The 25,507-nt window shown below is 36.5% G+C and overlaps 1 protein-coding gene across 1 annotated transcript in view; it reads right to left on the reverse strand.

The window, feature by feature from the left end:
- LOC115762564 (rap guanine nucleotide exchange factor 4) overlaps window positions 1–24,664 on the reverse strand; it is a 62,306-nt gene extending 37,642 nt beyond the window's left edge. The window contains exons 1-4 of the mRNA XM_030704884.1: window positions 24,178–24,664; window positions 21,071–21,714; window positions 15,281–15,423; window positions 15,040–15,134 (exon numbers count right to left, since the gene is read on the reverse strand). Of these exons, the coding sequence (XP_030560744.1) occupies window positions 15,040–15,134; window positions 15,281–15,423; window positions 21,071–21,105 (273 nt within the window). The 5' untranslated portion in view covers window positions 21,106–21,714; window positions 24,178–24,664. The remainder of the gene's footprint in view (window positions 1–15,039; window positions 15,135–15,280; window positions 15,424–21,070; window positions 21,715–24,177) is intronic.
- Window positions 24,665–25,507: the final 843 nt, after the last annotated feature.

Here is a 25,507-nt window from a genome sequence, read left to right on the forward strand (position 1 = left end):
CGCCAGCGCAGGCTCCAGCATCTTGTGGATGCATGTAAACAGGCGGCTAATTGTTTGAACAGCTGGGAGGGGGTGAAGAGCGGAACTGAGACTGTTGGAGGTGTTAAGCCCGCTGCGAAGACAGCTCTTTTAAATGCAAATGCTAGAAAAAGGGTCCAACATCTTAGCCTTAGCCAATTCAAGGTGTGTGCGCTGTGACTGTCTGTCTCTCTGTCCCTCTCTCTCACTCTCTCTGTCTCTCAGTAGCATTCTGTTTGTTGCTCTGTGTTGCATAAATTTGTTTTGTTTGTATCTGCCATCTATCCCCCGAAGCAGTCACTTTAAACAAATTGTGAATTGTGAATGGGGAGTAGTGCGCATTTCCTGTATGCTCTGAGTTGTGTGTGCGTATGTGTTGACAAAACGACGTGGCAGCATCAAGACAGTGCCACATTATGTAAATTTCAAAGCGAAATCACAATAAGAAATCCGCATCATGTAAGAAGAACTGATTACCCATTTTGACTGCCAAGCATGCTCAAAAGGCAAAGGCTCAAGAGCAGGGCTATAGCTTTTTACGACTATATATGAATACACACAGCACACACACAGACACGCACTCATTCGCATTGCAGCTGGCAACGACAAATGCTTAGGTGATTTCAACTCAAGTCAAGTCGTCCAATTGTTGTTCAAATTGGATGGCGTTGGCTTCGTCAATAACAATATGAAAAAAAAAATCGAATAAAACGAGTATAAAAATATAAAAATTTGTTGTGCATGTGCGTTTACGTTTCGTGGTAAGTATTTTGTCAATTGCATGCGCCAGCCAGTCATCCAGTCAGGCAGGCAAATTGAAGTCTCCATCCTTCCGGTTGCCTTCGCTGATACGCCCAATCAGTGAGCAAATCATAATCAGCCTGTGTGCTTGGAAGCCAAAGGACCTTTCGTTTGAAAGCACATTAAAGCTGAGAGCTTATCGGGCTGTATTTATTGATGTAGAGGTTCTTACATAAAATTTGGTTCACACCCGACTAGCTGTATTATATATTCGAGTCTTGGATATAAATTAGGTCCAGCTGAAAACGGAGAGCTTTGAAAGCTTGGCAATATAGCTCGATTCAGCCCGAAATCTACTGCACTCGAAAAAACGTTTGAAAGCGCATTAAAGCTTAAACATAAAAAATATGAAATTCAGCTTATTTCAAGCTTTTAACTTATTTTAAAGTAATTGTTTCTAGTTTAAGCAGTTTATCAGCTTTAATTTTAGCTTTTATGTAATTCTCTCACCTTGCCACTTTTTTTTACCACATCTAAATCCCCTTAGCTTATGTTTAGGTCTCACTTTCAGCCACTGTCATTGGGGCTTTGGACATCTGTCTAAATTTAAATTCTAAACTTTCGACATTTTGGACAATTTCAAACAGTATCTATTATTGGGAGCTGCGCGACAGACCAAATAATTAGCTACCAAACAATCTTACTTTTTTTTTTTTTGGCTTTACAACCGAAGGATACGCTGTCAGATTTGTGGTTGAAAATTGTCAGGATATGTAATGAAGGGCGGCAACAGATGTGACATTCGTTCAACTTGTTGCCTGACAAGTTTATCGCTTGAAATGCTGATTGATTTTCGCCCTCACGACATATGATTTCACGCTGATTGTTTGACAAGAAGACAACCACGCGAATTGCGGATGACGTCTGACATTTGCAGAGGGGGCCTGGAAGCCAATGCGGCGGCTACTTGATATTGATTTGATGCTGATTCAATTTGAACAATGCAACTGCTGTGCGCCACACAAACATATATATGTATTATTTATGAACTGTTTTGTTCTTTACACGAATCATAAACTGATTGACAAATTCATTGAGCATTAGGCAAGCTGTAATAAAAATGCAAACTTGACCAAAGTGATGAATGACCAAGTGGTAGTTCAGGGTTGCTTGATATGCTACACAAATTGCTAAGTCGACCCACTGGACTGTTTAAATCGAGCTCAGCCAAGACACCGGACATTCGCATGACAAATGATGATTTATGCTGCAAGCAGAAGCAGCAAGAAAACTACAAAAAAAGAAAAACAACAATGACAAGACCATCACAAACTGTGCACACTGTACTTTTTACGATGCTACAAAGTGAAGCAGGGTAAATTTCTGGGTTATTGGGTGATAAAAGTGTCGATTTTAAATTGTCAAGTCACAAAAGTGAAAGCCGCGTGTGCGCTCGATAAAATTGCGTATACGCATGGAGTTTCTGCTCAAAATGGGGGCTAGGGGCAAGCTATAAACAAAGCAAAAATGCAAAAATAAAGAAATTCCAAAAGTGACTAACTCGACAGAAAAGGGGGTGGGCCATGGCTTAAACAAATAGTTACGAAGTCATTTAAAATGAATTATTAGCGAACAAAAGAGTAGGAAAGTTGAGAAAACTTAAGCTTTGGGAAGCCCAAATACTCTTACAGAGGTGGTTTTATGTGTTATTCTGATAGAAATCTTATCTTTTAGCACTAGGATGTGCCAAACATAAAGCCTTTTATATTGATATTAAATCAACTACACGTATAGTTTGATACTAATATATTCCATAATTTATTTTTGATTTATTCGATTATATAAGATATAATAAAATATATAAAATAATACAATAAATATGAAACGCGTCTAAAAATGCCAAATAAGCTTAAAAATATTTATTCTACTTTAAACTAAAAACTAAATATTTTTTATTATTGTCCAGTTGAATTTTTATACAAAATGCTAGGAGATGTTTGCAATTGTTTTAATTCTAATTTATGAAACTCTTTCCTTGTGTTAGCAATCAGTTATTATTAATTTAAATTATTTTATATTTTTTTTTCTTTTAATAAACATAACATAACAAATTCAAGATACCTTCGAACTGCACAAATTGACGAACAAAAATGGTTATAATCATAACCTTTATTGAATATCTTTGAAAACGTTGTAGGAGGCAGATGACTCAGCAGATTCCGCTCAATTAGATTTCTGATATATTTCGTTTCACAAATGTGTTCTACAAATTCGTATTGCTATATTAACCCTTTGTTAGTGTATAAAAAAGGGTCCACACCGAAACGGCAACAAAACCAACAAAATATATTATTTGGGCTTAGAAATTGTGGTAATGCCGATGGCTGCCTTTTGGCCGGCAAATGCTTATGAGGCAATATTCGCCTAATTCCCAACCCAACCACCCACTGCTGTTGTGGTCCGCTGCATAACTCAGCGTGTTTATTTTCGTTAACTGAAATTGTATTAGTCCACGTTCCGCCGCCATCGGACACATCAACATGTGTGCCATAGGCATAAAAAACCCCAAAGCATATTTCTACAGAAAACCAACACACATACACATATGGCCAGCAGGATCTGGTCAGCAGAAAATCGATATGTTGTGACCGTGTCTGAAGCACACATGTTTTCAATTTTTATACCAAATTAAAGTTTTCAATTTAACCAGCGAGTTTCAGTAAAGTTCGGTTTTTACGCCAATCGCGTTGAAAGAAAAATGCAAATAAAATCGCTTGAAAAGATTTTTATTTAAAAGATTTGATTCAAAAAATAACTTTTTGAATATATAGAGAAGTGGGCTCAGGTGCTTTATACACAATTTAAAGCTCGGTTGTGCATTGTTTTGCATTTCTATTATAAGATGTACATAAATAAAAAACCGAAAATTCATCAAAATTGACTAGAAAATACCCTGTTAGCAAAGCATAAATATCTAATTAGTATACAAAATGAATAAAGCGAAAACTCAGAGGGTTTACGTGCTACGAATTTACAAAATTTTAAATTTGTAATTTTATCTAAACTTTTATGTCTTTCGGCAGGAAGTATTTAAACTAAAATTGACGAGCGAACACGCATATAAAACCTTTCAAATCTTTAAATGTTTATGTTTTCCTATGCTCTGCGTCGAATACCCTGTAGATAGAAAGCCGAGATCTCGATCTGTTCGTCTATTGCATATTAAAAAAATATATGCATATATGTCTAAACATTTTTAATATTTTTTATATTTACTTATATATCGAACACCTTCACAGCAGATATGTCTTGCTGTTTGTCCCAAACTCTTGACAAACTTTTTGTTCCAACTTTTTCTGCCCATATTTTCTACATTCGTATGTATAAAAATCGGCTACCCGTTGATAAATTTGTTTGCATTCACAATTGTGCAATTGGCTTTTACGTTTGCCATTTTTTTCGGTTCAGAGCGAACCTTTTAAAGTTGTCGCTGCCAAAGTGGCTCTTCAGGCTGCCAGCTACCGACTTTTGGTCCCAAATGCAAATGCGAAGAGAGTCGGGCGAAAAGCAAAAAAACAAAAGTTTTGCCTGGCAAATAACAAACATGGCTTAAATCAATTCAGCATACGCAACGCAACTGAATTCAATTTTTGTTTGATAAATTCTCAATTTTTTTTTTTTAGCGAGCTTTCAAATTTAAAATTCTTCAATTGTGCAAATATTGATTTTGCTTGGCAGAAAGTTTGTGTGTTTTTATTTCTTGCGTTGTTTTTTTCTCTGACTGCTTCTGGAAAATTGCTTTTCTAATTTGCGGCAAGCAAAAAGTTGAGCATGTTAGCGGATTTTCCTTAATTTAGCAAAGTAACGCAAAACATTTCGAACGGCACTGAACTTGACAAATGTCTGGGGCAAGGTTAACCAACCGGCTTGGTACGCGTCAGCCTCAAATGTATCTAATTCGAGCTTCGACATTCAACGCCCCCGTTTGTCATGCCGTGTTGCATATTATTACTTAATGCTCTGGGTATTACTTTTGTGCCATGAAATATGTAACGCACTTAGAAAAACACATTCGTTTTGGCAACCTTCTGTGGAAGATATTTACTTTAGATAACCATGAATTTTAATTTTTAATATTTTATGCGTGTTACCCTTCTATGTGATTCTCTTAAACTTATTTTTACGAAATACTTGATGGCAATTGTGGTAACATCCATATTATAATATATTCAAATGTCTATTCCAAGTTTAATTTTTATTATATAATAATATATAATAATATTGATTGTGCGCTTCTCTTCTATGCGATTCTCATGAGCTAAAGCAACACAAAATCTTGATAGCATTTATTAATTGTAGTAATATTTATTTATAATATACTGAGTTGTCTATTTCTCATATTTCTCTCTCTCTCTCTCTCTCTCTCTCTCTCTCTCTCTCTATCTGACACACTTTCTTTTTTTCTGCTTCTAGACTACTCTTCCTCTAACTTGTCCTTTCTTTTTCGCTTTCTCCTTCACTTGTGTTAATGTTGAATATATTTTACAAGCTTCAATTAAAAAACATTTTTTACTGGCACTCTTGCTGGTTAATATGCCAGAGCATTTAATATTCGTCTATTTGAAAACATTTTTCTTAGTATTTATGGTAATTGACATCAAATGCTGGCATTAAGCTTATTGGCATGGAAAACAGCCGGAGCCGCATTCATAAATGTTTTCATACTTTGATTGTTGTTGTTTGTAGGCCTCAAATACACCCACACACACACTCCCAGAGCCAAACATATGAGTATACATATATAGGCAACATTATGGCAGAATTTTGATATTTGCATGTGTAGGACGTTTTTCATATTTGTGTAGATTTTGGGCACGTTTTGAATTCGAACGTGCGTAAATTTATGAGTAGCACGTTTCATATATTTTTGTGTTGTATGCTCAACACCTTTTATATTCCATTTTTCTGTGCTCCAATTTGTTAATATTTGTGTTTGGCAGCAGCAGCAACAATAACAACAACAACAACAAGAGCAACAATAATATAAATTATACAATATAAGATTTTTGTAGCGAGTATTTTTAGCACCTTATCATCACATTACGGGCATTTGCATAATTTGAGGCTCTTTTATGTTATATTTATAAATACATACGCCTCGTTTTTTTGCATTGAACTGAAGGCTTTATGGCGCATGTGACGTGCTTATCTAATGTCTGATAAATTATAGTTTCGATAAAGCAAACATTTGACTCCTCGAGCTGCTAAGCTTTTAGCACATTTGATGCGACTAATCCAATAAATTTACAATTGAAAATATGGTTAAGGCAGCTGCTGATAAGCTACTTAAAAAATTATCTGACTTGTCATCTGATTTTACATTCAAGCCATAAAAAAAGATAAATTTAAATTTAATTATAATCACACAATTTGTTATAATTACTAAATAATCCGCTGAGTTTATAGAATATCCCATATGTACTCCCTTTTGAATAAAAGAGATTTGACAGCAGATAAATGGAAGCGTTGCGCTCCCATAAAATAGCTTTAATTATATATTATATATATGCATAAACACGGTTTGCTACTGAATAAATTTTCAAAATAATATTATTAAATAAATATAATATTTATACAGCATGAATTTTAAAGCCTGTTACTTAAATATCCTCGAACACAGATCCAAAATAATTTTTAATTTTAAAAAGTAATTTAAAATGGTCAAAACTAATTTAGGTAAACGTACTTCCGTATTTAAACAAAATTACAACTACTGCTGAATGTTTTACACTTTTAAAGAAACTTTTCAGTGGTAAAACTCAGCAAATTGTCAATTTTTTTATTATTTTACGCCTAAAGCTTAAATGTAAAACTAAACAAAATTCAATTGGAACTTTTGGCAGTAATTAGGAAACTTTAAATTGCAAACAACATTTGCATAAAAAGAGCTGCAAATTAATAAAGGCGGGAGCAAAGCTACTGGGAGAGGAAAAAGTCACAGGTGTTAGCTTGAAGCTAAATCAACAAAAGGATAGATGTGTTAAAGTTTTTTTGTTATTATTCATTTTGCGGTTTTTCCCCAGTCGGCAACATGTGCGTGAAAATAAAAAGCCAAATGGAAATGTCAGTTTTCAGGCAGCGAGCTGCTTTCAGATGTTGGAGAATCAAATTAATAAAGATAAAAGTATAAACACAATTCCGTGTCTGTGTGCGTGTGTGTGTGAGTGTGTGTGTGTGTGTGTGAGTGTTTGTGTGTAGTGTATTTCTGTTCTTGTTGTTGTTTTTGTGCGAGATAAATAATAATAAAAAGTGTTGTTATTTTGATAAGCGCGGCATAAACATGGCTATGCAGACACCTATCCGCAAGCTCTGTGGGGCATGTGGCAATTTTATTGCAGCACGCCCACACACATTCACACACACACGCACACTCATACACTTACGGGCACATGCATATAGCCTATTAAAGATTATTAAAAGCGCCTTGATCTCAGCTGGTGTTGTTATGGCTCCGGCGCATCAGCAACCTGCCCCCAACCACTGCGGCAGCTCTTTGCCGCACGCACACAAACTTATTGATCCATAAAAAATATAAACCATAAGCATTATTGGTATTTGATGTGCCACAGAGAGGGAGAGCAGCATCAGGCACTCAACGTAGCTTATGCTCCTGGGCAAATGTGCATGCGATGATAGCAGCGCGTTTTGACCTTTGACAAGGTTGTTGCAACAGTTGCACGAACTCGCTGCTGCAACAAATTTGAGCTGTTACTTAAGCTCTAGGGTATAATAAGCCTCTAAGACTCTAACAAGCATATTAATTAGTTATCATCAATTTTAATTAAGAAATTCACATAAATCTCAATATTTTGATTTCCCCTGATGGCCAATTAGCTAATGATAATATATCTTCATATTGGCAACTGCATTTTTATCTTATACTTATTTTTTTTCAATGTCAGCAAAGTTATGTGACTGATAAAGCCGTTGGCTGCTGGGCCATTTATCTTATTGCCCAGCTTGTTTATTCATCTATGCATTTTTATTGACTGGTTGGCATTTTTTTTAGTAACCCAAAGTATCATCCATCATAGCCACAGCAAACGCCCTTTGTTTGCATTATTTATACCCTTTGGGTATCCAAAATGGGCGTATTATAAGCTATGTAATCGGGAGCATGAGACCCAATCGGTCACTTGCCGGTCTTTAATTCGTATTTAAGCAGCAATAACTAGTTTTTAGACTAGGTTCAAACAGGCAGCAGTGCAAATTTCATGTAGTGCAACATTTCAGATTGTTAAAAACATTTAATAATTCATTCCTTCAAGTAAACTGGACATTAATGAGTGAAAACTCCGTGTGTACAGGGTATCTGCTTTGCGAGCATTTTAGCAAATGTTGTGTTGCATTTCGATTTTCTTAAATTTCGGTTACAAGCTCACAAATATTAGAAATGACAGTTGATTCATTTGTTCACATGTAAAAATTATGCAAATCAAATCGAATCTGACTTTTGTTGGCATTTATAAAGATATTTCACATAATTTTTACATGTTTATGCGTAGAGAGAGACTATTCGAATATGGAGTACAAAATGTTTACATAATTTTATGAAAGTTTTATTTATAAACCAAATTTTTAGCTGCCATTATTTCACACTCACACACAGCCGGAAGTGCTAAACAAATGGCTCAGCTCTGCCCACTGTCAAATAGGCAAATACTTGACTCATGTTAAAACAGATTCGTTTTTGCCGATAAGTTCTTATACAACCTACTGTCTAACAGCCGTAGGAACTGAGCAAAACCAATTGCCATTATCAGTATTAGACGCCTTTCTTATCTGGCCAACAATAGCTAATTGTTGGCTTTTTACAGCTGTTTGTCTTGGGCAAAGCATAGGAAATTCTTCGATAACATGTAAAGTAAACGGGGCGAGCTTAAAGTAAACAAGATACTAACCTATGTATTTGTTTAAATTCGGTATGCTGCTATAAATCCATAAGTTATTGCAGCTGCTGTTTAGTTTAAATATGTTGTGATATTTTTTTTTATTTTATTTTGTATTTTTACTGATATATTTGTGAATATTTAGTTAGCCTTCGTTGCGATGAATGGATGGCAAATTGCACTCATAAATAATTCAGTTGCATTTCGTTTCGGCTTTTGCGTTGAATCAACAAGAAATCAAAAATCATTGCGCATATATGTAAGTACATATATGTAATTCATTCAGGCCATAATTTGTTAAAAACAATTGCACTTTGTTATTGTTGTTTTTCGGTTGCTGCATAAATAATTGCAAAACTTGCACTCGAATTTTTCGTGTACGCCTCGTTTCGTGTTTACACTTGTTTCGTTATTGGCAATGCAACTCGTACAGGTATTTAGATTGCATTTACAGCCATAATAATTTAACAACTTTATTTCGTTGGTTGCTGTTGGTTTTTTTTTTGCTTAATAATTTTTTTCCTCTTTGCAAAATAAATATTTACACACACATTTGGTATGCCCGCGCGTGGTCTCAACGAGCGTCGCCCACGTCGAGGATGGTAATGAAAGACGACGCTTTACAAGCGGAACACTCATATACTTCTGCTTGAGAGTAAGATGAGATAAGGTGTAGCTATATGGCTATATCTTAAACCGATACCGATACCGATGCACGTTGAACGTTGCCCGTTGCCGTTGCTTGAAGCCAACGTACTTTAAGGTACGTGCGGAAAGCAGAGCGCGCCGGCGCCCAGACCCAAACCGCAGACTCGAATTTAAACGCAGACTTGACAGTCACGACAGAGCCGACTCGCCGAGCGAGTTGTGTGTGCGCTGTTGGAGTGTTCAGCACGTATTAATTTCTGTAGCGGCAACAAATGTATCCGAAAGATACATTCGGTCGCGCACAAGCGCATACATGTCTGCCCCTGGCCGTGCCTCTGCCCGTGCCGCTGTCCCAGCCCAGGCCTGCTTGCAGATACATTTTCGTATGTGGGCTACTTCGTCTACGATCGCTATGAGATTAGCGGCCCAACTTGTTTGACAGAAACTGAACACACACAAAACGTGCCCATATTGCTCTGATTGTGCTCGCATTTACATTTACATTTTCCCAAACTGTTTGGGATCTTACCATATACCATATCTCTCCCTCTCCCCTCTCTCTGTCTATATATATAGTCGCTTTTTAATGAAAAGCGACAAATTGTTGTTATTGCTGTCTCAAGTGGCTTCAGCATATTTCTGGCTATGTGTGCTCTTGTCAAATACAACTGATGTGCATAATCAGCGACTGTCAAAGACACCAGTTGAAAGTGCATTTCAAGCGTGTGATGATAATTTCTGGTCACTTATTTTATTTAACCTTTTTTTACTATATTGGTTTTTTAAAATATTCAATTCTATGCATATACAATTCTTACTTAGAGCCGTGCATAAAGCTTTTTAATAAAATAAATAAATTTTAAATTAAATTTTGCTTTTGAGTTTCATCATCTAAATCGAATTTATTTATTTAAAGCAAATCATTGACAAAAGAAGATAAGCTTTTAACGCTTAAATGTGCTTTTTATTAATTAATCCAGAGAGCAAAAGTAGCTTTAGTTTTAGTGAAGCCTTAAGATTCATTAAAAGGCCTGTATAAAAGCTCTTTACTTAATTGCTTGACTCTTAAAGCTTAACAGATTTTACCAGCTACCAAATATGCTTAATCTCCAAATGAAGTGGGCTAAGCTGGTGTCATTGCACCATAAACAAGTCAATAGATTCTGTGTACTCTTTCTTTAGCTGTCTTTGATTGCGTCTGACAAGCTCATCAGCTGGATAGCCAACTGGCAACGACATAGAGTATTTGCACAGCTCTTAATTGTCAGTTAGTTAGTGTGTAAATGTGTGTTTAATTAAAGCAAATGATTAGATAGACCGAAAGGAAATTGCCAGCTTCTTCTCACTGTTAACCACTAACGAACTGATTGACGACCAACGATTGATGTTCCCTCTAACTGTTAATAGTTTTTGATTTGTTGTTGCTGCCATTGTGATTCTGACTTTGATTAGAAGAAAATGCCGAGTTACTGGTTTTCTCAATATGGCAGCGGCGTATGCAAATGTTGGCCATAAAACTGACCAACTTGGCTAAGCAGCAGCTCGCATGGCAACACTTATTAACTAATTAAAGATCTCACCAAATGGGGCCAGACCGAGTGCTGTTTGCGCCTAAAGAGGCCAAAGAATCTGTGTGTATGTGTGTATCTTTGTATCTCTTATGTTATTTTGTTGTTGTCTGGGCTATTGTGGCAGGCGGATCTTTTTTGTTGTACTTTAGCCAAAAGTGGAATACTTCCGGCTTTTGTCAGAGACGGAAATTGCGCGCTGAAAGCTGCAATATTTAAATGGGGTTTTCGGCTTACTCCACATACTAGACCAAAAAAAAAAAGTTCTCATTGAATTTGACTGCTTGCATTTGATGTGTAAGACCGCCAGCATATTTCTCCAGTTTTTGAACTGAATCGCCCACAAAACGCTGTCGTTGACATTTGTTTTTGTTGTGGTTTGTTTTTTTTTTTTTGGTTTGCTTTCACCATAGGAAGCTCGTAAAGCTGCCAAGTTCGAAACACCTACGTTCAAAGTATTTTAACTTGAAAATGTTGATGTGCAGCTCGTGCTGGGTGGCCATCAATGGGCATGTTTAATGGAGGAAGTAACTGGGTTGCCTGTCAGGCTAATGATCGTCTAATTATATGTGGGTTAACAATATTTTCTATATATTTTCATTAGTTTTGATGAGTTTAGGAAAAACACATCGCAAGCGCAACTAATTTGATGCCCAGGCGCGCCGACTATAATTATAACATAATTTTAATTGGAGCCGGCACAACAACAACAACAACAACAAACACCAAAGATTAATTGTGTAATCCCAGACGCTCTTCGAGAGACCACTGGCAGATACAAGATACAAGATACATCTTGAGCAACATAGTTGAAGGGCGCGCTTAGAGCTGATGGCCATTGCACTTGCATGTTATTCAATTATAACGGCTTACAGGTGCACATAATTAGTTTTTCTGCTCTTGGGCGACGCCCACGCCTTCTTCTGGCCACCCTCGACTAGAGAAGTCAAAGTGAGACGTTATATAAATGGATTGCAATTTGTATCTGTTGCCAAGCGCTGCTCGTGTTTCATTTGATCAAAATTAGCTGTTTGCCCCACAGCTATGACGTGAGTTCAAGTCATCAGCAGCAGGAACAACACAACAGCCACCCCCTCCACCCCTTTACCCACAGGCCACTGCACCATCCCGCTCGGCCGCATTGCCTTGTCACGTGAGCTGTGCTGACTGGAAATCCGGTTGAGCGGAACTCACACCAAATGGTCGCTGCAAGTCGCACATAAATTTCGTTCTTCTTCTTTATTTTGTCTATTTTTTGATGAATTCCATTGGCCCGCCACCCAACAGCCCCACCAGCCCGCCCCGCAGCACTTGAAATTAATTGTGTGGCTATTGATAGGGTCTCAACGCTCTCGGATTCCCCTTTTGTTTGTTTGTTGTGCTTGGCTCTTATACTCTTGTCGGGGGTATTTTAGTTTTCTTATGAAATGTGTAACGCATTATTATTCTTGATCAATATCAACATCTAATTGCATGTCGTCTGTCTGTATGTCTACTTATTTAGATTTATGTCTGCCCGTCTGTTCTTCTGTCTGTGTGTCTGCCTGCCTGTTAGCCTCCCTGTCAGTTTGTTAACTTGCATCCGAAATAGTCTATTTTTGAAAAAAATTTGCTATGTTTTAAGGATACCTTAGTACTTACGAGAGATATTATGTTCTATATGAGTATTTATTATTAAATGTTTAACAATTAGCCTCTCTTCTCTGTTTCTCTATTCTCCGTCTCCAACAGATCTACTATCAGGTCACATAGCTCCGACAGACATACTCGGAAATACGGATTTTGTATAATATGTGTCTACCAGTGTATTTAAACTTCGGCGTGCCGCAATTAGCCCTTCTTCTTGTTATTTTGGCTTTTCCCTAGCTTTTAAATTTAGCTTGTCTCTTACAATTTTTTTGCCTTTTCTCCAAATATGAACTGAAAATTGGGTTTTGCGTGCCGCACGCCACACGCTCTTCCATCTACAAATACATCAACTTCAACGCGCGCCGCTCATTCATTAAATTTACCTTGTTTTACTGCTGCCGCCACAGCTGCTGCTTCTTTCGGCTACTTTTTTCTTTATAAAGTGTCAAATACAGTTTCTGCTGCTCTTTCTTCGGTGGCCCGAAACATGGCCTAGGGGCTTTGTAAATATGCATAATTTATGGGCCTGTAATTGCGAGCATTCGCCAGTGGCTAAATTTTTCTAATGTTTCTGCCTAAATAAATCAAGTGAAAAATTATGCAAATACGTGTAAAGAATTAGGTCATAAAACGCCTGCTCGGGGGACACTGATTGTATGCTGTTTAGCACAGGCTGAGGTTTATTCTTGAAGCTTTCCATATTGTGTTTTATTTATTCTTGAAAATGGAAAAGTCAAATAAGCCCTCCGATTTAATCCAATTAATTTTTACGAGTTTGCGGCTTTGCATTTTCTGCATAAGCACTGTGATGTCTTAGCCCCAGGTCCTAGGATTAATTGGGTTGTTAGTTTTTAATTAAGTGTCGGCATTTTGAGACATCATTATTTAAATCAAAATGGTTATTGAGAATGAAAAACATATATTACAATCCCGTTTGCCTTGGCTGAATTCCGAAAATAGTTTAATATTTAAATAGAATAAATATTAAAACAAAATTGGTTTCAACTCTTTATATTGAAACATTAGGCCCAGACCTCGAGCCAGCTAATAAAGTAAGGTCGAAAAGATCGCCAAAATCAGCATTACAAAATATATTAAAATAACAAAAATAACAAAAACATTAAAATAATATAGTATTATAATATAAAATAGTATAATGGTAAATTAAACAGAACCATAATCCTTTACAGAGTAGATTCAACTTAAAATATTCAAATATTAAGTTTATTTCTAATCTCCGTTGGAACTACCTTAGTGAATAAAGTAGCTCTCAATTACGTTTCTAAATTCGTTTCTAAAACCTAATTGTAATTAGGCAATATTTTAAGCTAAGTGCAGGGGGAGTTATGTTTGTGCGGTTATTAAAACACTTTTGCTTGGTTTTTGTTTAAGCGGAAATCATAAAACAAACCAGGTCCGCATGGTTTAGGTTAGCTTTTTTTCTGAGTAAAACTCAAAGCTTCTGAGTACCAAAAAGCTTTATATAGCTTACGAGTAAATCTTAGATGTGGTTATACACTCTACAAACAAATTCTAAAATTTCATAAAATTCATAAAATACTTAAAACTGTTTGCCCAAATTAGTTTACCTCACTTTCGGACTGATGACAACCGCAGCGCTGATTAGCTTAGAGCTCGTGTTACCAGCAAACGTCCTTCATGGTCCACTTGCACATAATTCTCAAATTTCTATAGCACACACCCACACACGAAGAAAAACACACACACACACACACACACTGGCAGTTAGTTTGCTTAGCTTGGCCATGCGCCCATTTCAATTAGCCGACACCTTTTTGGAGGGGACCTACTCTCGTACCAATGCAAAAAAAAAAAAAAAAACAACCATGCACTCGTCCGGCTACAGAGAGCTAGCACAACGGCATCGACAGCCTGTAAAAACGAGTGGCCAATATCCGTGCGGAAATTAATGTGCTGTGGCTGTATGCGGCCCGGACAATAGTATAAAAGTGAAATGAGAAAAAAAAAAAAAAAGAAATTGTGAGCATTGTTATGGCGCATGCCAAGTATCTGCATGCACAATAGCCCTGTCAGCAGTTTCGGGAGGCTCTGCTGCCACATCAGATAAAAGGCCAACCAGCAGGGGCATAAACCGCAGTCCAAAGCCCAAAGCCCACACAGCACCCGCAACCACATAACCCATTTGGCAATCGTATCGACATATTGAACAGGCTAGAGCCTCAGTACCAGCCCCAGACTCAGAGCTCGCTGCCATTGCCAGTTTATTCATGAATAACCATTTTTTGCGCCGCTTGACTGTGAGCTTGCAGCTCGTATCCCGCCGATATAATCGCCATCAATTATATTGTTCAAACCATGCATTGTTTTCACATGACATGAGAGCAGTTGCGCTTGTAAAGCGCTTCACAATGTCTGACACTATGACACATATGTTTGTATGTACCTACATGCATATGTGCATGTATGCTCCATGTATATTTCATATTTTATGTGGGTGCACTCACCTTTCCATCGGCATCGGAATGTGCGTGGTAGCGCACCTCTAATGAACCGCCCAGCACCGCATACCAAAAACGTCCTTGTTCCCCGGCGCGAAAAACTGCACGCAAAAAATGTAAAGGCAAAAGAGAAAATAAAATGAATGAAAATTGTATTATAAAAAAATATGTAATTCGAGTATAAAACATGGACATTAAATATGTATAGTCCGGCATATTGCATAATTAATATTAAAATGCAACTTACGCGTGACGCCCTTCTCCAAGTCCTCGTAGAAGCCGCACATGGCCAACTGCTGCAGGGCTGACCCTGGCAGGCGACACAGCGGCTCCACGCGACGCAAACGACAGGATATTAGTTCCACATCACGTAGGTTACGATCACAAGGACTGCAAGAAAATAGCGCGTCATGTAAACAGAAAACAAATTTAAGTCAACCTCAAAATCAAATAAATTTAAGTTTTCATTTGTTTTTGTGCACTTTTTCAATGAACAAGAACTGAATGCTGTCAGTTCAATAATTTCGATAATGCAGTTTAATATCATTCCAAATAATGACAATTTTGAATATATTTGTAATTTTTCCCTATTTCTAATCTCAATGCAATATATTCCACTGTTTCATGCTCTAAAATTCCAAATCGCAGTTTCACTTTCGCATGTTTTCTAAGTTAATTCATCTGAAAACTTGCTGGAATGTCTTACGGCTACATTTTATCCCCCATATACATGCACATTGTATCTCAAAATAATTGATTTTTTCACTGTCGAATTGCCAACTGGATTATTCAACCGTAACATATTCATTTTCAATTATTTCTTTTCCATTGTTAACATTACTAGAATTTTCATTAATTGTTGTAATTCAAATTAAATTAATATTTTGTTGCTTTATATGTTTCTTTTTCCTAAAAAGTTCTATTCATTCCATTCATAATTCCACTCAATTCGTTCAATTTAAAAATTCTGCAATAATATACACAAGTAATTTTTAGAATATACTATAAAAGTATTTCGGAATTTTTGTAGCTATCAAAGTAAATTGGAAAGTGGATCAATCACAGCAGGCACTGCGCGTTCGCACAATAGAACCTAATAAAAGTAGAAATATAAATAAAAAAGGACAAAGCCCATAAGGCATGCGAATGAGTTTGAGTATTTGCAGTTTTTAAATGAGTGCCATTCACAGAACTGTTGTTGTATTTGTTTTTTAGCTGCGCCCAGACAAGGCCAGCACGCAGCGATAAAGGAAAATATGAAAAAATGCCATCGAGTGATATGCAAATGGAAATGAAAATGGAAAATAAAAAAGAAACAGAAAAATACAACAATGCTGAAATTAAAAATTTGAATGCCATTTGGACATGGCTTGTGCTCGAATTAAATATGCAAATACAACTTTCGCCTTCTCTCTCTTCTTAAATTTCTTTATTTTTAACATAATAAAAATGCATAAATAAATACTTTAAGAACAGCCACCTAGCCGGAAACGGAAGCTCTTGCTAAAGGCAAAAGAAAAAGTGAAAGGCGAACAGAGCCGAGCCAGAAACTAATTGCCAAGCGTTCAACTTTGGACAAGTTTTCTTTCACTTGTTGTTTTTTTTTGTATTGCCCCTTTTTGGCATCCTTCAATTCTCTCCAAGGAGTAGCCGCTGTGCTGCTTCAGCTCGTGGCTGGGCCGGTTGTACGCCAGCATTGAATCATATGTCTAAAGTTCTGGCTGGACACTTGCTCCACTGGGAGAAGCCACAGTGCAGCCTTTTCGACAGCCGTCTTAAGTAGCGCTCGCTAAAAGCTGAACGACTCTCGAAATCATAAGGACACTAGCCGAAAATATGATTTCGTCATTTGGTTGTTCAAAAATGTCGCATTTAAACGAGTTCTTAAAAATTTGTAAGCATCACTTAACAGCTTCAATTAGTTGCGTAAAATGAGCTTTCAAAGCACCTTAAGACTACATTTTTATTAAAGCTCGGTTCGATAGTTTAAGCTTTGCATTAGCGTAGCAAGAGATAGAAGTGAATTAAAGCTTCCCTTTAATTGAATAATTAACTTGTTGTTTAGCCTCTTATCTTTCTCTTTCTGTCTCTCTTGTCGTCACTTATAAACAGAGCTTTGAAAGCACTTGGATGTATTCTATAAGATTTTCTGTGGACCTTGCTGTTTATTGTATGAATATACTACAGCTCGCCAGCCAACAAGTTTAGCTCAAGCACAATTTAAAGAACAAAAGCACAATAATTATAAGCTACCTTCAATCTCCGCTTAAACCTGTTTACAATAAGTAGCTGTAGAGTTATCATCTTTACTGATCATAAAGTGCAGCTTTATCGAAATATTAAAGCTCCATTTTGAACTGTAAACTAAACGAACTGTTGAAAACTTCACCTAGGCACAAATTGATTTCACATTTTTACTGGCAATAAGGTTCAGCTTTAACTACACATTAAAGCTCCACATAGAGCTTAAAGCTTAATTTGCCATTAAAAACTTCAGGTATTCACAATCGAAATTTCATCTGTAGCATAAATTTAATTTAAAGTTAAAGTGCTGCTTTCAGCTAATGCTATTTGTTTTTTGCTCTTTCAGAGCTCAGCTGCATTTGCTTTATATGGAAAATGTATGAAACCGTAAAAGAACAGGCTGACAGGCACTCAAGTTAACTAAAATCGTTGTGTTTTTGGTTAATTAAAAATGCCATAAAATAGGCGGATGCAAACCAGAGAAATTTTGCTCTAAATCAAAATCAACAAAGCTGCTTTCACTGAGTGTGCTCCAGCTCTGTCTGTGTGTGTGTGAGTGTATTGTGTGTGTGCCAGGACTCTACTTTAATAATGTTGTGTCTACTTTTGGCGCGTTGCGCTTAGCAACTTTTCCCGCTGCTGAAGGTGAGCTGTAGCTGTAGCTGTAGCCGGAGCTGTGGCTGGAGGTTGTCTCCGCCCGTACTCATACATAATTTATAGGCCATGTTGTGTATGGCCCCTCAGCGACTGGGTGTTGCTGGTTGTTGCTGTCGTTAACCAAACAGCGGCACGGCTGAGTGCCATGTCTGCCGTATAATACTTATATGTGAGCAGGAAGAACGTAGCATTCTTTATGGGCCAAAACTGTTTGGGCTGGCACAGGCCGGAAGCGTGTCAGGTGGCACGCCCGCAGCTCTGCCTGCTCTCCTGTTGTTGTTTATTATAATAGCATTTTGTGGTTTTTGCCAAATGTAAAGCGGCCTTTTTATAATTGTCCTGTGTGGGCCAAAAAATAAATAAACCTGCTCGACTTGCATAAAATGAATTCAAATTTAAATACACACAGCAGCTTTCACACAGCAGCAGCAGCACACGTGGCGTATGCTAAATATGCGTCAACACGAGCTCGCAAGGCTACAACCGACGGCCCCGGCCAAGCATCATCAATATCAATTGCTAGGCAACTTGGCTGCTTTGCTGGCTCTCAAGCCATCCCGATTTCTCTCGAGCTGTGCCGCCTTTAACCTGCTCGGATCGCACTTGATAAGCCGCATTACCGCATTACGAGCTGAAAGATTTGCCTGCGTGACTTTGGAACAGTTGCCATTAATTTGGCCCCCAAATTAAATCATTTATTCTGTGGCAATTGCTGTGCGACAATTTTGGCACTCTGACATTGCTTTATTGCCAGTCATTACTCGGCTAAAATGCAAATTAACTTGGCTAACGAACAAAGTGCATTCAATTTGGCATAAAATTCCAGTAAAAACCCGTAAGATTATACCCTGTACTGCAGTAAGGGGTAAAGTGGAATCGACAAATGCCCTTTTATAATGCTTTTATATATTTTTATATGTATCTCTATGGTTAAAATTGTGTAGCCTGACTGACTGTCTAAATGACTGACTGAATTTGCCAATTTGTCTGTTTCCAGATAATATATAATTGCGAATTAGAATCAATAACTGGCATATGATAGTCGTATATTAAAGTAGTCTTTCAGGGAAGTTTGGAATAGTATATTAAGAAATTGAGACATGAACGGTAGTTTTTAAATAGGTACGAGTCTTTCAGTTTTATTTTGGGGATACGGATAAGGGGATACTGCAAAAGAACTGAACAGCTCATACTTATGTTAAGGATTATAATTTAACATGCAACTTAAACAGGCCTGAAATTATAACTATAACAATATACTCATAACATTGATATTTCAAAAGAAATATGTAACTCAATTTTTCCTTTATTTTCTAAATATTTTTTGACAAATAGCAAAACATTTAGTGGAGCTGAGTAAAGTATTTTTTAGTTGGCCGCATATCGAAGCATTTAATTTAGTAGGTAACACTTAGTCTATCACTCCCCACTCCCAGCTGTTTGATCTGCTTTAAGCCATAACCGTTCGTACTTATTGTTTTACTCAGCGTGCAAATAAAAAATGCAACAAAAAGCGAGCTAAACAAATGCGAAAACGCAAATATTTGTTCGAAATACAGAAACCGTCGCAAAATCACAAGGCAAACAGTTTGATGAATATGTGTGTGATGTGTATGTGTGTGAGTGTGTGTGTGTGGCACGTGTGTGTATGTGCTAGCTTAGAGCCCTTTGCTCTTGACCTTTTTGCGCTAGCTGACCCTGTATGTTGAATTTTGGCAGGTTTCTATGCACGATACGCTGTTCTTTTAAGCCGCCGGCGGGCAAGCTCTGATTGATTGTGTAGGCGTGGCAGCCGTTACGCCCTTGACAGACTTTTATTACAGCTATTTTTGGGACGATGCTCAGCTGAAATTCAAGTAGCGGCAGCTGCCTCAAAATAGTCGAGCCGAAACGTTTTGCCACTTGAGCTAATGAGGCTTTCTTTGCTTTAAAGAGCCACGAAGAAAGTATTGTACATTTTCAATTTTATTTTTATACACATTTTGCTCCTTTATTTGGTCTGGTAATGAGCACAAGTTGCGCTTGAATGCGGCCCTTGAAAATTCAATCTCTCGAATTTCGGTTCGTTCTATGCGCCAGCTCTCAATTGTTGCTGCTTCAGTGCGCTAATCAACTGGAAAGGAGCAGAGCAGGTCCTTGCCCCTGGCTGTGAGTGGGTGAAGCACTTCAAAAAGTGACCAACAGCCTTGTAATTGCATTCGGCCAAGAATCGAGCTTTAAATGCCATTGTAATTTAATAATGCGTATAATTTGTAGCCAGCCGTGTCCTGCATTTGGATTAAGATTTGCCTGTTGCTGCTGCTGCTGTTGCCCCTGCTGCCTGCCTGCCTGGCTGAAGGACAATTTAATGGTGGACACAGCTGTTGCCTTTTGACAGATGAATGTTGAGCATGATATAAACATTTTAAATGTAACACACGGATTTCTCTTGCTCTCTAAATGATGGCGGGCACGACCGGGTGGAGCAAACATCATTTGTTGTACAAGAAGAAAATTCTGTGGAAAATTCAACATAAGCTGACAAATTTAAGTGTTCTCTTTGAACATATGAATTTTAAATTTTAATTAAATTAATTTTTTAACTTTTTGAAAAAGTGCTCACAAAGTGCTTCAAAAAGTGTGATAAAATAACAACTTTTTGTGGTAGTTGAATATTTTTTCTTATGCCGTAAATTAAACCGATAAATTGAGCGTTCCTTACGAAAAAATATATGCTTGATACTTTAAATATTTAAGGTTGATAACTAGCTCCCAAAATTGCATGAATATTTATGTTTCATAGCGCCTTTCTATGCGATTTTCATAAATTTGAGTAATAATTGCTTATTATTTTCAGTAAAAACTGTCTCGCCATCAAAGTTTACATACTCTTGACTGTCTATCCTCCCAACTATGAGCCCTTATTGCTCCCTCCCTTTTCCCCTATCTTGTATTTTTTACTTTCTCGTTCTCTTTCTTTTTCGGCTGAGTGCCTGCCGCTCCATTTAACGCGAATAACAGATGCTCGCAAACGGAAATCTAGCCTAAAAAACTTCCATATACTTTTTCCTCGAAAAGTTGAACTTGAAATTTTGTTGTGCAAGAAAACTTTTATTGTACAAAAATGTAGATTAAACTTAAGGCTTTTTTTACTCACCGCTTGTCCATAGCTGTTATCCATTCCATCGCCATGTCGATATATTTATGTTTTATTTTATTTAATTTTATAAATGTAAATTACGAATTTCTTTATTATTTATAATTTTGATAGGCGCATCTGTTATGTGGCTTCGTTGATTTGTTTTTTCTTAAGATCTTGAACTTAAAAAAATGCTTGAGCACACCACAACTTTTTATTTCGATTAACACAAATGCAAAGAACCCAAAATGTTTATCCTTGGCAAAAAAGCTGTTAAATTGTTGTTGTCAAATAAATGTTGCATCTAAAAGCTGAAGGCAAAAGAAAACGCCGCGAAAAGCTGTTGCCCTGCTTGGTGGAAGCTGATTGTAAACACTTTGCACTCGACGTGGATTTCAATTTATAATTCCTTTGAATGTTGCAGGCAACAGAATGTTAAACATTGTTGTTGTTGCAAAAAGTATTTGAAGATGAGATGAAAACCAAAAGATGCAACCGAAAGATACAGATACAATTTACAGTTTAAATAAATTGAATTTTATGTTTTGAATTTGTTAAGTTTTGGCTACTTTCTTTTCGTTGTACATTGGCCATTTTATGAGTTGGCTTAAACCCGCAGCATTAACATGGCTCTGACTGGCTTTCCGCTCGCCGCGCTTCAGCTGTAAACGAAATTTTGAACAAATTAAGTTAGAAGTTATTTAGCTCTGGCAACAAAGTCATTTAGAAGACTTTACAAATAATAAAACTATATTACAAGACAGTCTAAAAAGGAGATATTGCACGAAAAGAGCTCCGTTTAAGGCCCTTTATAAGGCCCAGCTAGAAATGTATTTTGTATTTGTTTAGTTGGCAACAAATGAAAACCAAACTAATGCGTATTGTTATTGTTGTTTATTTACAGGACTCAAAGGGTTGTGTGTGTGTGTATGTGTGGGTGTGTGTGTTTGCTAATGGGCCTTGTTGCCCATTGCTGACAGCTGCCCAGAAGGCTTAATGCATGTTGGCCCTAAACAAAGCAAATGCTGTGCATAGAATGTCAATGTATGTGTCTAGAAATGTGAGTGGGAGCTTGAGTGTGAGTATGAGTGCATGTCATCACAAATGTGCGAACATGTATAGCATTATTTAACAATAAAAAAAAACGTTCTGACGTACAACATGACGTCGACGTATACGTAATATTACATATTAAATAACAAACGTAATGCAAGCTGTGTGGATATGAACAACTGTACAGGTAATCTACAAGAGCTGAGCGCAATACTCAAGACTTCCCCTCCCAAAACTAGCGTGACAATTCAGTTATTCAGTCATTTAATATTGGCATCAATTTCATACCAGCTATAGATCAAGGGAGTAGCAGTAAAATAAAATACCACCATGTTGTCTGCGAAGTTTTTTATTATATTTTATTCTATTTTTCTGTTCCTTTTTATGTCTTATTCTATTTTTTTTACTCTTGTATAAATAATAGAAAAAATAAATAATTAATAAAAGAAAATGATCAACTATTATACAAACCTTAGGTCTATAGCTGGATAACTCTTTGAACTATCATTAATAAAAATGAGAATAGTTTTAAAATCTTAATTTTTTTATTTATTTTATTTCTTTCATCAAGATCAAAATTTAAAGTCATACGTATAAGGTTATAAGGCTAGATTAATCAAATCCGGAGATCATCATTGATTAATCTCTGTGTATAAAACCCATATATATATGTTTGTCCAGACTGGCAAACTGAATGGTTGACTTATTGCGGCCCAAGCCGCAAGAACTAGTTATTTGTCGGGGTTTTGGCATTTTGATTTGATATTTTCGAAAAAATATTTGAATATTATACATACTAAAAAAATATATGTATATATTATGTATATAATAATTCGTATTATTCCATAAAAGCTTATCTAATGCCCCATTCGTATTTAATATTTAAGCCACATTTTCGTATGCTCAAACTAGTTTATATATATATTATATTTCCATTGCTTTCAATTTTATTCAAATTCAAAATGTTCCAATTAGATGTTTAATTGATTTTAATTTGATTATAAATTATTTATATAATAAATATATTTAAGTTGCCATATGTGTTGCTTTGCAATTTGTTCTAACACATACAATATTATTCAAGTTACATTTTCCCACAAAGTCTGCTAATTCAAAGCCCATTCATCAGTTCATAAACTGCCAAGCGAAGACTATAAATTCCCCTTCAGCTCAATTTATGTTCTGTGTAATAACTAGATAAGTTAACTGCGTATTTAGTTTTCATTTGTTAAATGTATTCCATATCAGCTCCGAGAAAAGCCCAACTATTGCTTCGATTACGCTAATCTAGTTTCCATTCACTAATCGACAATCTAATGCGCCGTTGCGTATGCAACAAAAGGCTTAACTTCGTGTGGTTATGACAATTGGGTTTGTATCACATGGCAATTTGTGAAGAACTATTGTATGTGCGCATATCGAGTGGGTCGGGCTTGTAATGATATATTTTTTGCCATTGTTATCGCTACTAACACAGCTTATCAGTGGACAGAGTGTGTGCGTGTGTGTGTGGATATCACATGATAAGGCTCTTATCAATCGTGTTCTGTGCATGGTTCTAAACGGTAACAGAAACAAAAACTATAGCAATGGCTGACATGCTGTTGAAGGATTTGTTTTGGGTTAGTTTTCATGCGATTCGTCACTGGAAAATGCAATTAGTGCGTTGAGCAACATCTGTTCTATGTAATTTGCACTTCATGTTTTTCCAGCAAAGTTTCAGCTAACAACTATGTTTAAATAAACTTTCAAGTGGAGAAACATAAACGTTAAGAAGTTTGCAAGAACCTGAACCTGAACCTGGAAATAGCTCGATCTGGTATCTGTTGTACTGGAAAGGGCATAATGGGGAGGACTGAGCAACTAATCAAATAAAGGAAATATGAATATTTTTACAACTATCAAATACGCCTCTAAATATAATGTGTTTGTGTGCCAATAAAATGGTTAATGGGTTTTGGCCTAGCTATCCTAGTAGTTAATCATAAAAACGTGCGTGCAGAGTATGTATTAAATTAGATATATTTATCAGTATAAAAAAATTAATCCATCTATAAGCTACGCTTCTTTACCAGATATTTTAACAGCTTTCTGTTCTTATTGAGCTCAATTTTTGCGAACGTTCGTTGGGTTCGAGAGCTGGCGACGAACTAATCCTCTAGCAACAGGAAACTCAACACGCGTTTCGTACTTTTATTATTTTATTTAATTAATTATTAACACATTTTCAATAAGCACTTTTAATTTGATTGGAAAGTGCGCTTTGAAAATTGTATTTTATATTTTTTAGAAAATTTGCAGCTTTTTGTAATCATTTGGAAAATTTGTATGCTTTATTTCAGAAACTTTTTCGTTGAGCTTCTCGTAAGCGCTCGCACGTCCGTTACGTTCCTTAGTCGCGTCGCAACTGTTTTGGACCAAGTGCTCGGCAGAGACGAGCCACGAGGCACGAGCCAATCGCTCAATTCACCATTGTTTCGGCTGGCAGAAGAAGAGGTGGAAAACAAACTAGTAGTAGTATAAGAAGAAGAAGAAGCATCTGGCCAGGCATCCTGCGCCTCGCAGGTGAGTTTTTTTTACTGCTGACAGCTGGGCAGCGTCTGATGGCGGGAGGTTTGGGGTGTTCTTTTGGGTGGTGAAAATTACTCATCGTGATGACTGCAGTGTTGACTGCTGCGGTGCGCATTTTGGTCGCCCTCTTTTCGTTGTTCTGTGTGTGCGTGTGTTTCTATGTGTATGTGTGTGCTGCTTTTGTATTTTGGCGCGTTTTTAGCAACAAGTTTGTCAGTCGTCACAGTGGTTCGAAACTCATTTAGCTGACGCATAATATTATTTACAATTTCAAGTGCAAACAATTTAAATGTGAAAAAATAATTTATTGCAGGTTCATTGATCTGGTTAATTGTATAAACTTATATGATAAGCTATGCATATATAATTATAATATATGATTATTGAATATGATATAGGATAAAAGAATTTTTAAGAAAAATATTAGAATATTAAAAATCAGTTTGATTGCTGCCTTACCTAAAATGTCTGAAAACAAGGCTATTTAAAATCAAGATTTTATTTCGGATTCTTATTTAAACAGGTCCTTTTAATACAAATATATATATATATATATATATATATATATATATATATATATATATGTGGAGCATCGATTTCAGGGACCCCAAAAAGTGGGGGTTTTCTCTTTGGGGAATCATGATGGAACTTCTAAATTAACCTCTGGGAAATTTTAACGGTCTTAGAAGCATAGCCTCGTGACTTATGAGAAATTTTATATACAACCATTATTTTGGGTACACACCATGTAACGTGTTTTACGAGGACTCAGTTCCCGAAATACTCTCAGTATATAACATAAAAATTTTCCGTATAATGAACTTTATATAT

Source organism: Drosophila novamexicana, unplaced genomic scaffold (genome assembly GCF_003285875.2).
Source record: "Drosophila novamexicana strain 15010-1031.04,08,12 unplaced genomic scaffold, DnovRS2.1 tig00000008-arrow-pilon, whole genome shotgun sequence".
NCBI lineage: Eukaryota > Metazoa > Arthropoda > Insecta > Diptera > Drosophilidae > Drosophila > Drosophila novamexicana.